Here is a 16145-nt window from a genome sequence, read left to right as displayed (position 1 = left end):
TTCCTGTTCCAGTTTTCTCATCATAAAACTGAGGTCATCCTCGTCTTGTTCGATCACTATTTGGTCGTCGGCAAAACTTAGCGTATATAGATATTCGTTCCTTACTGGTATACCCATTCCTTCGCACTTTCTTTTCCATGGTTTCAGGGTTTTTTCAAGGAATATTTTGAACAGGGTGGGGGATGTGGAGCAACCCTGTAGAAGTCCTTTTGTTGTCTTAAATGGACTGCATATTCTATTGCCCGTTTTGATAGCTACTTCGTTATTCTTGTAGAGTGCTTTTACCGCGTTTATTAATCTTCGTGGAACTTCGATGTCTTCCATTGCTTTCCATAGCTTGGTTCTAGGTATTGAGTCATATGCCTTCTTAAGATCAACAAAAGCCAGATGGACGGATCTATTTTTGGCCATTCTTTTTTCTATTAGTTGTTCGACCGTGTAAATGTGATCTAAGCATGCTTTCCCCGCTGTGAAACCTGCCTGGTCTTCTCCGATTTTATCTTGTATATATATTTCTAATTTTTCCTTTATGGTCTTTCCATACAGTCTGCCTATATACGATATAATGCTGATTCCCCGATAGTTTTCGCAGTTTTTTCTATTTCCTTTCTTGTATATTTATGTCATATATGCTTGGGTCCATTCTGCCGGTAAGTCTTCTCCATTCAGTGCTCTCTCAAACATTTTATGTATTATACGGAATAACTTTTCCGATCCGTTTTTTATCAATTCATTTGGTTTTCCGCCGGGACCTTCTGCTTTTTTGTTCTTTAGAGTTTTGATCGTTCTTTTTACCTCAGCTAGGCTTAATTCGATTTCGTTATGTGTGTAGATTTCTATTCCGTCTATTTCTGATTCTTTGAATTCGGGGCGGTCTTCGGTTAGCAATTTTTTATAGTATTCTTGCCATTCGTTTTCTTTGATTTGACCGATCTTGATTTTCTCTGTCTTATTTCTTTGGAGCGACTTTAAGATGCGCCATGACTCTGAATTTCTTTCTCGTTCCTCCTATGTGCTGTTCTATCTCTGTGCATGTTTTTTCCCATCTTTCATTTTTTCGTTTCTTCTAGTAACTTTTTTAATATATAAGCTTATAAAAAAACACAATATGTGGTAATCTCCAAAGATTGGATACGATGCAAGCTGATATTAAAACCCCATTATAAAGCAAATGACGAATTTCAATTATTTAGGGATAGATATATCGAGCTGTGCTGGTTCTAGCTTGCGTGGGAGAAGAGTTTTGAACTGAGTAGGAGCTTTTCAGCACTTCACCAAAGACGGACTGGGCGTGGGGAGTCTTCAACCCTAACATGGCGCGTCCCAATGGTTGATAGGGAACGTTCCTGTAGATATACAGGACAGGTGCGAATAAGGTCCAACCAAATAAGTACCTGCGGATCAACTGAGGGCATGTCATAGGGCAGCAACTATATCATTATTGCACTGGGGCTGTATGATCCATACAGGTCTAGTGTAAATTACTCATGGGTGACAGCTACATCTTAGTTCAACCAGCTGTGAGATTGCGATCAGGCAGGCAACAAGAAACCACTTGATTATCTTCATAGAGAGCGTTATGAAATGACGACTAAGCAAGAAAATTCTGTGCTCTACAATCCGGCTAGCAACCGGCGCCATATCGATTCTGGGTCGAATGGTGTGAAATGGGCGACTGGGCAGATGATTGGTACGACCAGGCAATATCTGCGAAATGGGATACTGGAAGATCAAACTTAATATTACGTAAAAAACACCGCATCGCAACATGGAATGTTAGGGGGCTGCTACAGCCAGGTAAATTGTATATATTAGAAAATGAACTGATCAAGGAGAAGATAGATATCTGTAAAATATCTGAGACACTGGGAAGGGCCAAGGACCTCGGGAGGCCACTCACTACAAAGTTTTCATGTCAGGATCTAACAAATCAGGACAAAAAGGCGTAGCTATATTAATTCAAAAACCTTGGGCAAAATATGTACATGAATACCTTCCAGTAAATGATCGAATAATCAAAATAACTAAACCCTAAACCGGCCAAAATGCATATTATACAGGTATATATGCGAACATCCGAAGCGGCAGAAGATACAGTAGAAAAAACATACCACCTGATACATGAAACCATCTCTAATATTCCCAAAAAAGAACCAATGATGATAATAGGAGATTTCAATGCAAAAATAGGAAAAACTAAAATAGATGACCATTTGAAAAAAACGATAGATGAGCATGGCTTAGGCGAGCGAAATGAACGAGGTGAACAGCTCCTTTAATTTGCCATCGATATGGATCTTACAGTACAGTAAACACAATGTTTAAACATCATCCGCGGAAATTATCAACATGGTCTTTGCCTGGAGGGATGATACAAGAATCAAATAGATTACATCCTTGTCACTAAACGATGGAGGAGCTCAATAATCAACGTGAAGACAAAACCAGCTATAGTATGTAATTCCGACCACAAAATGTTAAAAGCCAAATTTCGCATTAAGTTACACAGTAAAACAATCACAAATAAAAGACAAAAATTGATTCCAAAACACCCGGAAAAGTTTAGAGAAGCATTAGCAGAAGCTGACCTACCAGTGACTATCGGAGACCCTGACAAAACGTGGGAATACACAAAGAAATGGATCACTGAAGCCATCAACAATACTAATCCCAAAGACAAAACAGCTAGGAAAAAACATTGGATGACTGAAGAGACTCTCAATCTTTTAGAAGAAAGACGAAAACTTAGAAACGGCACATCAAATTCAAAACAAAAAGAAATAGAGATATGCATAATAAATACAACTATAAAACACTTGTGCAGAAGGGACAAAAATAATTATATTAAAAACCTATGTGTACAACTGGAGGAATATGCTGACCGCCAAGAATCTAGAAAACTTTTTTTAAAAGTCAAGTATCTAGCGAGAGAAGAGAGAATTCAAACCGTAGACACAGATCATCAAAGATAATAGTGGAAATACCATAACAAACCCAGACGGTATCGCAAAGGTATGGAAACAATATTGCGAAATACTATTATCTAAAAACGACCCAGACAATAAAACAGAGAAAAGAAGTTAAGAAAAAGAACCTCAGATATTAAAATCAAAAATTGAGGCGGCAATTAAAAAGCTAGAATTCTGAAAAGCAGAAGGAGAAGATGGAATAATAGCTGAAACATTCAAAGAAATGGTAGAATTAGGGATAAAAGTAATACTTAGAATTTGCAATGAGATATGGAATACCGGAAAGTGGCCAAATGACTGGGTCGGTATAAAATGGTGATAAAATGGATCGGTTCCGATAGAATTGCAAAGTGTATCAAAACACAAAATTAAGAATTAAGACGTCCAGTTGATAAGTCCTAAAAAGGTTGGTCCAGTACAAGAAGAAAAAGAAGACATTATGAAAAGTTAGTAATTGAGTAATATGGAATAGACTTTAAAATAGATACAGGTTCACAGGTTAACATTATATCCAGAGAAATTCTAGAACTGCCATCTCAAACGCTAGCGGCTGATATTTATGAATTTGGAGGAGCATCTTATTTCAAAGTGGATTGAAATTGTTCCGTTGCAGTCCAAAACATCCCAGTCAATAATAAATTCGTTTAAGACTATGTTTGCCACTCATGGGATTCCTTTGGAAGTCGTATCTGATAATATGTCTTTTGGCTCTAAGGAATATCGAGAATTCTCTAAGGAATGGAACTTTAAATTTGTGACATCTAGCCCCAGATCTTCTTCTTTTTCTTAGTCGTTAACCTGATGCAGGTATCGTGATATCATGAAGCTATTAGCTAAATTTTCCAATGTTCCTCCAAGTTTTTCTATCTTCTGCCCTTCTAGCACATTCTGACAATTGAGCGCCAATGGTAGCAACAATATGGTCCGTGTATCGTGTGGAAAATCTACCTCTATTTCTTTTGCCTTCTACTTTTCCCTGGATGGTAAGTTTTTCAAGACCATTTCTTCGAAGCACATGTCCAAAATAGCTTATTATTTGTTCTGATATTTGTGTTCTTAGTCTTTTCTTTATGTTTAGCTGGTCCAGTATGGATTCATTTGTTCTTCGGGCCACCCATGGCTACTCAGCATTCGTCTTCAGCAGTACATCTCAAATACATCTATGTTCTTTTTGTCTTTCTCAGTAAGGGTCCAGCATTCCGATGCATAAGTAAAAACTGGAAAAACTAGACTTCTTACTAGTCTCATTTTTGTACCGGTAGTTATTTCATGGCTTTTCCAAATTTTTGTTAATTTTGCCATAGCGCTTTTTGCGATTGCTGACCGCCGCTTTATTTCTTCAGTACAGCCTCCTTTGTTGGTTATTAATGAGCCCAGATACACAAATTTATCTACAACAGCGATATTGTTTATCATGACCAGATGATTTTGATTGCTGTTAGCTCTGTCAATTATCATGATTCTCGTTTTATCTCTGTTTATTTAAAGGCCCATCGTTAAGCTTACGTCTTCTATCTGCATCATCTGCATATCTCAAGTTGCAAATCTTCTTCCCGCCAATGGTGATGCCACCGTTCCAGTCCTCAGTAGCTTTCCGCATTATCCATTCACCATAGATGTTAAATAGAATTGGGCTTAGTATGCAGCCTTGTCTCACGCCCTTTGTGACCCTGAAACTATCGGTTAGTTTCCCATTTATTCTAACTCTGGCATAATTGTTATTGTACAGGCTTTTAATTAGCAGTATCAGATGATTGGGGACTCCCATTTCAGACAAAACCTGCCACATTTTACTCCAGTTGACCAAATCGAAAGCTTTACTATAATCTATGAAGCACAAATATGTTGTGATGTTGAATTCTCTGGATTTTTCTACAATCTGCCGTACGTTTAAAATTTGTTCTCTAGTACCACGTCCGGGGACGAAACCTGCTTGTTCCTCAGCAATGTTAGGTAGTAAAAAGGGCTTTATCCTCTCGAGAATTATGTGTAAGAGTATCTTACTGCAATGCGCAATTAGAGCAATTGTGCGATAGTTGCTACATAAATCTTTCGCTCCCCCAGATATCCTAGAGCAAATGGGCGGACAGAACAAGCCGTCCAGATAACTAAAAATATTTTCAGGAAGTGTGAAGATCTTCAGTTAGCCTTATTAGAATATAGGAATAGTCGTAGACTTAGAGGCAAACTTCTAGTTTTACATGAAAAATATGTACCAGAACAGGTAGACCTAAAAAATGAAAAGAATAAATTGGATAATAAAAGAAAATTGTTCAAGCACTACTATGATAGAAATACAGCTACAAAAGAAGAATTAAGTGTAGGGGATAATGTAGTTATAAGAGAAGATGGGCCATGGAAACCTGCTGTGGTTAGACGATGTTTACAAGATCACAATCAGAATGACAGACCTTCAACATCAACGGCCTGTGAGAGTGAAATACCGAATAAGTTTTCTACCAGAAGTAAAAGATTAATTAAACCCCTATCTAGATATAATGATTTTGAGATGTACTAATTTTGCAATCAGTATTGTTATTAGTTTTTATTTTAGAATGTTTTTATTCTTAGTTCATTGTTGTAATTTCTATGTTTTATTGGAAGGAAAAGATGTCATGAGACTGAATAGCTCATGAATGTAAAGTCCTGACAGGACTATGACATGGGACAGACGGCACAAGGTCTCATGGCATACATAGATGTTAATCATGGTACAATGAATACACAGGGTATGATATTGCGCATGACATTTGACAGCTGGCCCAGGAGTGTGACGTAGTTAAGATCGCCTGAACCACCTCGAACCCATTATTACAGCTTAACGTACACATTAATTTTGAAATTATGGTTAAAAAGTGATCTAATTTTTTTTAAATGTTTTGTTTTGGTTATAATTGAATAAAAAATATATTTTCAGTAGCGTAAAACCTTTACTTCTAGAGATTCAGGCAAAATATTTATTTTTGTTTTCAAACATATACTAATAATATAAGTACTCTTTTTGTATGCAAATCCCTTGAAATTTAAAAATTTTCTGCAGGGGAAATACTGTGAATAGGTAAATAGTAGTAGATTTGCTTATTCTGATTCACTGTCACTCACTTCCAAGCAGTTTTACTGAAATAAAAACAAAATAGAGTACAATAGAGAAAAATCTGTTTTACAATTCAATATGGTATTTTAGATGAGTTATAATGAAATTTAGTAAAATAAAAAATATGCACATTACTATAACCTACCGATTATTATATGCAAAATTTACTTATCAAACAATATAATAATATGAAAATAAGACACAAATTAGTTCAAACGCAAAACACAATAAATATCGACTTCAGACGACTTTACACCGGCAAGACAGAAAGCTTGTATAAAAACAAAAGTTCAACAATAATATCGGTTATCAATGGTGACTATTGCAAATTGCAAGTTATGAGATTCAGAAAGAGCTCAGAAACTGAAAGTTTTTATTTGCCATTGTATATCTGGTTTTGTACCTTTTTCAAAGTACGCTGTGCAATTGCTTGTTGCAATAGTGACAATGAAGATAAAATCTTTAGGTTTCATACATTTCCTAAAGATAGCGTGACTAGAAAACTGTGGATTATATCTTGTTGTAGATAGGATAATTTTAATTGTAATACTGCAAGAATTTGTTATACACATTTTAAAACTGAAGATTACCAAAGAAATCTACAACAGGAACTTTTAAATTACGTTTCTAAAAAGGGTCTAAAACTCAAACCTGAGGCAGTACCTAGTCTTTATTTGCCTAAATCAACATCGGCTACCCTTTTAACCAACCAAAAGAAACGCGTACAAGGAGGCGAACACAGAGAGTCCAAAAAGTATGTTGAGCAGCTTCTTACTACTTCTAGGTCAACGACGTTAGTCTAAATCTTTATTATTATTAATTATTAGTCATGAAACCTTAATGGTTTTTTCATATTGATTTGTTAAGTAAGAAATTAGCCTCAGCCTGCTATGCAATTTGCAATAAGAACTGTTTCGGAGGAAATCAATTTAGCATCTTCCAAAATAACATATTTTTCTTTGTTAAATCATGTTATCATCATTAAAATATACAATGTTATCATTATTATAAACAATACCAAGATAATTTTATGTGTGAATATTACAAAAATGTCATTTTAATGTTGTGCAATATTGTGTGCCCTCACTACACTCATATTCGATGGCCAGCTAGCTCATTCGATATAAATAAAGTTGACTTTGTCATTATTTATTTTGATTTTGTGTTTAGTTCAGTAGGTATATATACGTACAAATTTTGTGTACCTCCATTACCACTTTTCTGTATCTTTTTAAACATCTGAAATATCGAACTCTGGAGTATAAGTTAATTAACCTGTAACTACGTGTAATAAAAGATAATTAAAACTTGTCTTATGAAGGATATCTATGTTTTATAAAGGATAAATATTATAATAACATAATTTTATCATCTCTTTATAATTACTATAATTAAATTACGTCATGCGCGAAAGCGAACCGATTTTGGAACATTATGTATCATACCTTGTGTATTCATTGTACCATGGATGTTAATCACTTTAGATTAGGTGATGATATGATGTATTACTGAAAGTAATAATAATAAAGATGTACAACAGTCCGTATTAAACATTATTACACTACCTTATATAAAAACAACTGCTCAAGTCTCTCTAGATAAGACGTGACATCCCTTTTGGTGGAATTGCATTGTTCAATGACCCCAATTAACGACATTTTTCGACTTTTACAACGAAAAATATAACGTATTTAATGAAGCACAACCTAACAAAACATAATTATTTATTTACTTATAAAACGTTTACATATAATTTAATTAATCATAGCAGCGTGGACATTCTGAGCTGCTCATCGACATAACATAACCTCACCCAATCATGTCTAATTTTTCCCCAGTCTCTAGTGTTCCGATGCAGGATTAATATACACATAACAGACACATTTTAATTTTTGCTGTTGTGTTACTTTTTAGATTTCCTGAAAAAGAAAATTAATATTTCCGAAGGCTTTATTTTTATTGAAGAGTTTTCTTTCTTTGGCCTTTAAACCACTTTGGCTGTATCCTCAATAAATTGCGCTTCTTGCTCTCTCTTCTTCTTTCTAAGACTAATTGTTCTGAAACTATTTTTTTTGAACCATTTTTATGTTATATACTGTATTTAAATATATTAGACCAGAATAATTGGTTTGAAAAGAAAAAAAGTAGAATTATAAACAACAGTATGGTAAATACTTTATTTAATCAAAATTTACAACACTTTTTATACATGTCCTTTATTATGAATGGAATGATTACAAATAAAGCTGTCAGCTTTACAGACCTACAAATGACTAGACAATAGAAATAGCCACTTTGTGTCCATTTTGCAACGGGGGTTGCACTCTTATGGTATGCCTCAGGGACGTGGCCGATGTCGATCTTCTCGAGGAACTCGTCGTTGTCGTGGTGAAGGCGGATGCGTTATCGTGCCCAAAACAGGACGAAGGTATACAGATCGAAATACATTTCGACAACCATGTAAACGGAGGGATCTTTCTGCAAGGATTGAAGTTTAAATGTTTCAGTATTTTGCCACATCTGTAAAAAATATTTTTAATTGTACTATACTATATCAATACTATACTGACTGTACCATATATTATTATTTTCCTTATAAAAGGGCGAGATAAATAGTTCTCGGCCATACCATTCCATGCCATTGTTGCAAGTGAAATGCTATAGTGAAATTATATATTAAATAGTATTAACAGTAACAACAGTAGAAAGTAAGCCACTCAAGCGCACTTTGACCTTTGATCCCTGACGTCACAACAGTGATAGCCACCTATTACTGCTCAATATTAGATACTCTATTGAGTGAGACATGGGCGCTAAAGACTAAAATAAACTAGACCGTCCATATATGGGTGTATCGTTAAATCCTGAGAATACCTTGAACAGCTAGAATATCGAAAGAAGAAGTTTTACAACTAAGACATCTGCTGACATACGCAAAATCTTATACCTCCGAATTAATTATAAAGGCCAAAATATAAGAAAGATGAGGCATTGAAGTAAAAAACCTGTTCTGAATGAGAATTTAATTTTTATAATACATGTTATTTATTCTCTCGGTTTTCTCGGGAGAACCTGTAACTCCTAGAGAGCGCGTCCCCAGGTGGCGGATAGGGGAATACCCGACCCGGTTTACCGGTGGGTAGGAGGGAAGTAAAATACCTCCCGTGGACCAACAGGTAATTCACCGAATGATTGCCGGTATAAGCAATCCCCTACTTACCGACAACGGCTTCGGGCGGATGAGTCGGTAAGTAGTAGGACACTCTTTTGTCCGGGAGCTGAGAAATCGACACCAAAGGCGAAAGAACCAATAAATTGGTCAACGGCAGAAGAATGCAGAAGGTAACGGGAAACCACTGCATTAAAGACTCATGGAGAATCCCTAGAAATAGTCATGACTTATTGAAATGACAATCAACAACCTACTAATCATGGTTCTCGGATGCCAAGATTCGGCAGGGGAAGAAACAACAGTAACGACAGGGCTTCCCAGGCCGTTAGCCAGCGAAATCCCTGTTCACTAAATATATACAAATCCATCTGCAAAATCGCTATATGGAACGTAAGAAGTATGTATGAACTTGGCAAACTGAGGAATATACAACAAGAGATGTTGCGACTGGAGATTGATATATTAGGAATAAGCAATACAAGATGGATCAGCTCTGGTAAACTCAATACAGACGACGAATTTGTTACTCTGGAAGCAGCGACACTCAACACAGATATGGAGTTGCTATGATCCTCAGTAAAAAAGTAAGGAGATCAGTAACAGGCTTCGTTCCGATGTCCGAAAGAATTATAATGCTGCAGCTATTGACAACCCATGGAAAAATGAACTTAATTCAGATCTATGCGCCAACTGCTGACAAAAATGAAGAAGAAATAGAAAACTTTTATAGCGAACTTCAAAAAACATTACATCTCACAGCATCTAGAGATATAACAGTGATCATGGGTGATTTCAATGCAAAAATTGGCGAAGGAAAGTGCTACCCTAATGTAGGACCATATGGGCTTGGTGAACGAAACGACAGAGGAGACCGCCTAATAGAATTTTGCCAGGAGCATAATGGTATAGCCGCAAATAAATTTTTTAAATTACCTAAGCGATGCCTTTATACATGGAAATTGCCAGCTGACAAAGACAACAAAATCGTCAGAAATCAAATTGACTACATCCTAATAAAACACAGATATCCAAACTCAATTCAGGCAGTAAAGGCATATCCAGGAGCAGACGTATCCTCTGATCACAGTCTTCTTATTGCCAGGTTTCAACTTCAACTAAAAAAGACGCAAAAAAGCCGCAACAACAATAAACTTAACATACAGAAACTAAAGTCAGAAGAAACAAAAGAAAATCTGAAACACAAAATCAACACAAATCTAGATAGAAACCCAAAAAATAATTGCAACGTAGAGCACCAGTGGCAATTCTTCAAATCCTCTATATTGAAGCCAAGTAAGAAAGTACTTACAACAACCAAATGTAAGAAAAAAGAGTGGATGACCGAGGAAATTCTAGAGTTGATGAATGAAAGCAAAGCATATAAACAGCTTCAAAACCAAATAAGAATAAAAATTAGGGAGGCTAAAGAAACCTACTTCTCTGAAAAATGTAAAGGAATAGAAGAACTGCAAAACAGATATGACAACTTTAATCTACATAAAAAAGTCAAAGAACTAGCCGGAGTAGGAAGTAGAAAAACCTCGAATATCTTGCTCGACAAAAATGGAAATATTATATTGGAGACAGAACAAAAACTACAACGATGGAAAGAGTACATCGAGGAATTATTTCATGACCAGAGACAAGCTAGTACATCTGTAGATAGCCAAACGGGAGATGTAGGCCCAGAGAGAAAACCAAATCAGAGGTTAGTCAGGCATTAAACTCAATGAAAACAAATAAATCTCCTGGTCCAGATAAATTACCAAACGAGCTATTAAAGTTGGTCAACGAGAAAAACCTGGACATAATAGTAGAACTGTTCAACGCTATCTATACTACGGGAATCATCCCTAGAGAAATGTTGACATCAGAATTTGTGTGTTTGCCAAAGAAAGCGAATGCCAAAAAGTGCAGTGACTATCGAACCGTAAGGTTAATGTTACATACTTTGAAAATTCTGTTCAAAATTATCCACGCCAGAATTCACTCTAAACTGGAGCTGGATATTAGTGACACACAATATGGGTTTCGCAATAGTATGGGTACCAGATAGGTACTATTATCCTTCAACGTGCTGACGCAGAGATGTTTGGATGTTAACCGTTCTCTCTACGTCTGTTTTATAGACTACAATAAAGCGTTTGATAAAGTAAAACATGAACGACTCATGGAAATTCTAAAACATAAAAACCTAGATGAAAGAGGTTTAAGGCTAATAACAAACCTTTATTACAATCAGCGAGCAATAGTACGAATTGAAAAATAGATGTCTAAAGAAATGGAAATAAAGAGAGAAGTCAAGCAAGGCTGCATACTATCACCTCTATTATTTAACGCTTATTCTGAAGAGGTAATTTGAGAAACTCTGGAAGATGAAACAGTCGGCATAAGAGTAAATGGAGTCTTAGTTAACACCATTAGATATGCAGATGATACAGTAATAATAGCCGATAGTTTACAAGACCTGGAAAGACTCATAAGTAAAATAGTAATGCGTAGTAGGGAGTACGGACTCTCGCTCAATATCAAAAAGACAAAGTTTATGAAAATTTGTAAAAACAACCATAATACTAACGAAATCTTGATAGTAGAGGGCCAGCAGATCGAAAGAGTAAAAAAGTACACTTACCTAGGAACACTTATAACAGAAAATAATGACTACACTGCAGAAATCAAAGTCAGAATCTAAAAATTTTATGAAAATGGAAAAGGACCTATGTGGCAAAGACTTAACCTTAGCTCTTAAAGTACGTCTAACAAAATGTTACGTATACAGTGTACTATACTATGGAGTGGAATTATGGACGTTAAATCTAGACACAATGAGACGACTTAACGCCTTTGAAGTGTGGACCTATAGAAGAATTATCAGGGTTTCCTGGGTAGATAGAGTTACGAACAATGAAGTACTGAGAAGAATAGGTAAAGAGAAGGAAGTTGAACTTACAATTAAAGAAAGAAAGCTACAGTATCTCGGACATGTGATGCGGGGCGAGAAGTATGGCATCCTGCGACTCATAATGCAAGGAAAGATAGATGGCAGAAGAAGCATCAGAAGAAGACGACTTTTATGGCTTAAGAACCTGAGAGAATGGTTTGAATGCAGCTCAAAACAACTATTTAGAGCTACTGCCTCAAAAATTAAAATTGCTATGATGATTGCCAACCTCCGTAACGGAGATGGCACCTGAAGAAGATGTAATTTATTTCCTTATATGACTAATTTATAGACTATTTTTAGACAGCTTTAAATGCGCCACACCAAAATTGAACTTAGTTATATTGACTCCGATCACTATCTCATAGCTGGAAGTCTCAGAGAACGTATATCAAACGCCAGGAACGATATGACTAAGCCAAACATAATCAAATATAACACTTGATGAAGATCAGGATGAGGACCTTACTAGACTTCGAATTGATAGTTTTGTGGTTTGTAAGGTGTTTAAAAAAAAATCGGACATTATGACGCAAAAATTGAAGAATTTGTTGTACACGGGTACAACGTGAAATTTTTGAAAAAGCATGTTGCTTCCAAAAAGTTTATAGTTAGTGAAGAGACTCCAGCATTTGTAACATACGAAGAAGTGATTGTAAGGTTATCAAATCCTTTGACAGATCAAAGTGCCAGATATAACGACATGATATATTTCAACATTGATCTTTCCCAGTACAGTTTATTTTAATAATGAATATTTTGTTTGTTTCATTGATATCTAAAGCTTTTTTTGGCAAATAAAAACCTTAAGTAATATTTTTGTATTTATTCGTTTATTGTCCAGACCCTTCCGGTCAGTCAAGAGGGTTTGGATACATTACCTCAAGTATGTATATGAGAATATTTCATTCACATTGTTATATTTGTACACAAACTATGCAAATATATAGTGAGGAGACATACATTAATCAGTATGATTTAAAATTTTTAGATATTTGTTATCCGTTTCCACGCCATAATTGTTTATTAAAAAATTGTCCAAACCCTCCCGGCGCTCCCCTACTACAAAATCAACATGTGATACATTTGGGGTTAGATGACTGTCTATTTAACCAAGAACTTTCTAAAATTTTCTCATACATCGTTTATTTTGATTAAAATAGCAAAAACCGTATACCAGTTATATATTTAACCTGACAATACTCACCTTAAGTTGCCGCACATGTGTGTCGAAAAAAGGCAGTAGATGATGGGGTTGGCGGCGGAATTGAGAGGAGCCAGACTTTGGATGAGGGTCGCTATGGCGATGGTGGTTTGAGTTTTAGGAATGTGACCGTATACTTGAAGCAAGTCAAATATTATAAAGGGACTCCAGCATACGATAAACACTGAAAACAATAAAAATATATGTATTAACAATAAGTATTAGAGGTGAATAAAATTATTAAATTGTTCTTGTATATTAATTATTTTATTGAAAGACACAAAAGTTACTTATCGTAAAACATGATATACAACAAATATATTAAAATCATACTAAAAAAGGGACGAAGCATTTTTTTATTTTTTAATAAACGTGTCGTGACATCTTTGGTCATTGACAAAATGTTTACAATAGTACAATGGTAAAGAATAACGCTATTATGTAAATTATATTTTGTTAAACAATTTTGTAGTCTTTAAAAAGTCTATTAGGCTCTTGAGTCCGCTCGAACAGTTCAGAAGTTCTTTTAAACTGTGGGTTATATCCGGTTATTCTATGGTTATATTATTGGCAATGAAAGTGGCTTGGTAGCAGTGTTGCCAGGTGACATGAACCATTTTGCGGTAGGGCGAACTTGAAAAATACGGTAGAAAACGGTAGAAATACCATAAATATGTCAAATTTGTTGTTTTTTACATTATCTAATGCCAATGGTCTATTTAAATGCCTTTTTATAACAGTACGTTCATTTGTAAATAATTTTTACCAGAAAATACATACAAAATTTTTAAAAACATAAATTTTATTAAAAAATTAACCTAAATAAAATTTAAAAACATTAACTGAAATCCAAACTAAACCTGAAAAATATGGTAAAACAAAACACAACACTGAATTATAAAAAAATCAACCATTAGATCTCGTCAATATCCGAGTTCTGCTTGTAAATGTTTTTATTAAGAAGTTTTCCTATATCATTTTCTACCTTAAAATGATAGCAACTTCCGTCTGAACCAACTATTCTCTTACCATGTAGTAGTGCCTAAAGAGGCTTTGTGATTGATGTATTTCTCTGCTTATTTTTTAATGTATCTTCTTTCTACATTTGCACTCGAATGGGAAAAAATTCGAGGGAAAAAATTCTTTCTACATTTTTTGCACTCGAATGCGGTAAGGTCAATACATTAAAAACAATTAGGGATAAATTGGGGAACATATTTAGTCCTCTACCATAATTCATTTCACTTACTTGACTCGAAAATGCTAGTATATCATTAGATTCAGGCAACTCAGTGTTTCGTAAAAGTCTCCACTCATTATCTAATGATTGAAGATCGCCCTGATTTATCCCAATATTGCCCAATTTTGGTGAAATATGTGCAATTGAATTAATTTTTCTACTTCGCACCAAATCAGGTGAGGGTTACTAGATGACGAATAGATGAAAAGGTACTCGTATTTTTAGCTTGCGTTTTTTTTTAAACAATAATTTATGGTTACAATTTTAAATAAACAATATTTATATCATTTTTTTTTATCAAGAATATCTTTATTTTCCCGTTTTTCAATTAAAATTGAAAAATAATTTACGGTGATATTTGCAAAAAGCAGTTTTTTTGCACTAATTTATAAATTTTATTAATTTTTCTATTAACAAAATAAAATGTAATTAATACATTTGAACATCGAGGAATTATTGTGTTTTAAATTTGTGCGAAATTTCCCCCCGATCGCTCAAATGGTTTAAAAGTTATTTAATTTGTTTATCCCTGAGGATAAATATTTAAACTATTGAACTTGCCCTACGAATGATGCTAGACACATTTAGCAATTTTCATAGGATTCTTTAAGACCTAATCTATTTCAGAAGTTAAATGCATAGTGTGTTTTCATCGAAATTATTTACAAAATAAACGTTTGAAAAAGAGGTATGTTTTTTATTTATAAACAATTGTAATTACTTCTATATTTTTCAAGCTACAGACTTGTAAGTGCAACCATTGGATAGCTGGTAAAAAAACTCAAATTAAAAAAAAAACCGTCTATGGCCAACAGGAACGAAGTTAGCGACTATTTTTAAAAAAATCATATCTCCATTGTTTATCAACATTAAGAAGTAAAATTTGTACAAATTTTGAATGAAAATCTAAACTTTATATTGAAACTTATAGCTATAAAATTCATTCAATTTTTTCGAAACTTACAGCTCTTCGAAAGGAACGTACTTTCGAAAGATCGACATAGGAAAGTGGAGAGGATAACTGTTTCAGCTCCGTTTTTTTTTTCGACATCGGAACTTCAAATTGAAACACGTAGGAAAAATTTACATTATCTCGGCTTCCATTGCACATGGAAGCCTCTTTTATTCTGGGGTAGCTCGTCGAAATATGAATAGTTACATAGTTTTCACTGGCAGGAAAATATGGAAAACCTCGTAAAAATTGAATCCATTTGAAATTCACCGTAAAAACTTACTTTTTTTTTTAATTTGGCTGGAATAGTCTGAAAAATCATTCTACTGTGGAAGCAGTGAGCCACCTAGCGTTTACGTCAAATTCTTCAGTAACAGCTCTTTTATTAGATGTTGAATCAGCATACGACAACGTTAATTTAAGTATACTATATAACAAAATGACACAAATAGGTCTTCCCGAATGTTTCTGTCAAAAAATAATAAAACTATATGACTGTAGAAAAATTTATATATCGGTAAATGGTAACACACTTGGTCCAAGGTTAGCAATGGATGGTTTACCTCAAGGAAG

At 34.6% G+C, this 16145-nt stretch overlaps 1 protein-coding gene across 4 annotated transcripts in view; it reads right to left on the bottom strand.

The window, feature by feature from the left end:
• Positions 1 to 8226: 8226 nt before the first annotated feature.
• LOC140449771 (cardioacceleratory peptide receptor-like) overlaps positions 8227 to 16145 on the bottom strand; it is a 544190-nt gene continuing 536271 nt past the window's right edge. For all 4 annotated transcript variants that reach the window (XM_072543107.1, XM_072543104.1, XM_072543106.1 and 1 more), the window contains 2 exons: positions 13384 to 13564; positions 8227 to 8583 (listed from right to left, as the gene is read on the bottom strand). In XM_072543107.1, the coding sequence (XP_072399208.1) occupies positions 8337 to 8583; positions 13384 to 13564 (428 nt within the window). In that variant the 3' untranslated portion in view covers positions 8227 to 8336. The remainder of the gene's footprint in view (positions 8584 to 13383; positions 13565 to 16145) is intronic.

Source organism: Diabrotica undecimpunctata, chromosome 9 (assembly GCF_040954645.1).
Source record: "Diabrotica undecimpunctata isolate CICGRU chromosome 9, icDiaUnde3, whole genome shotgun sequence".
NCBI lineage: Eukaryota > Metazoa > Arthropoda > Insecta > Coleoptera > Chrysomelidae > Diabrotica > Diabrotica undecimpunctata.
The sequence above is the reverse complement of the archived record's forward strand: the minus strand, read 5'-3'. Positions and strand labels throughout refer to the sequence as shown.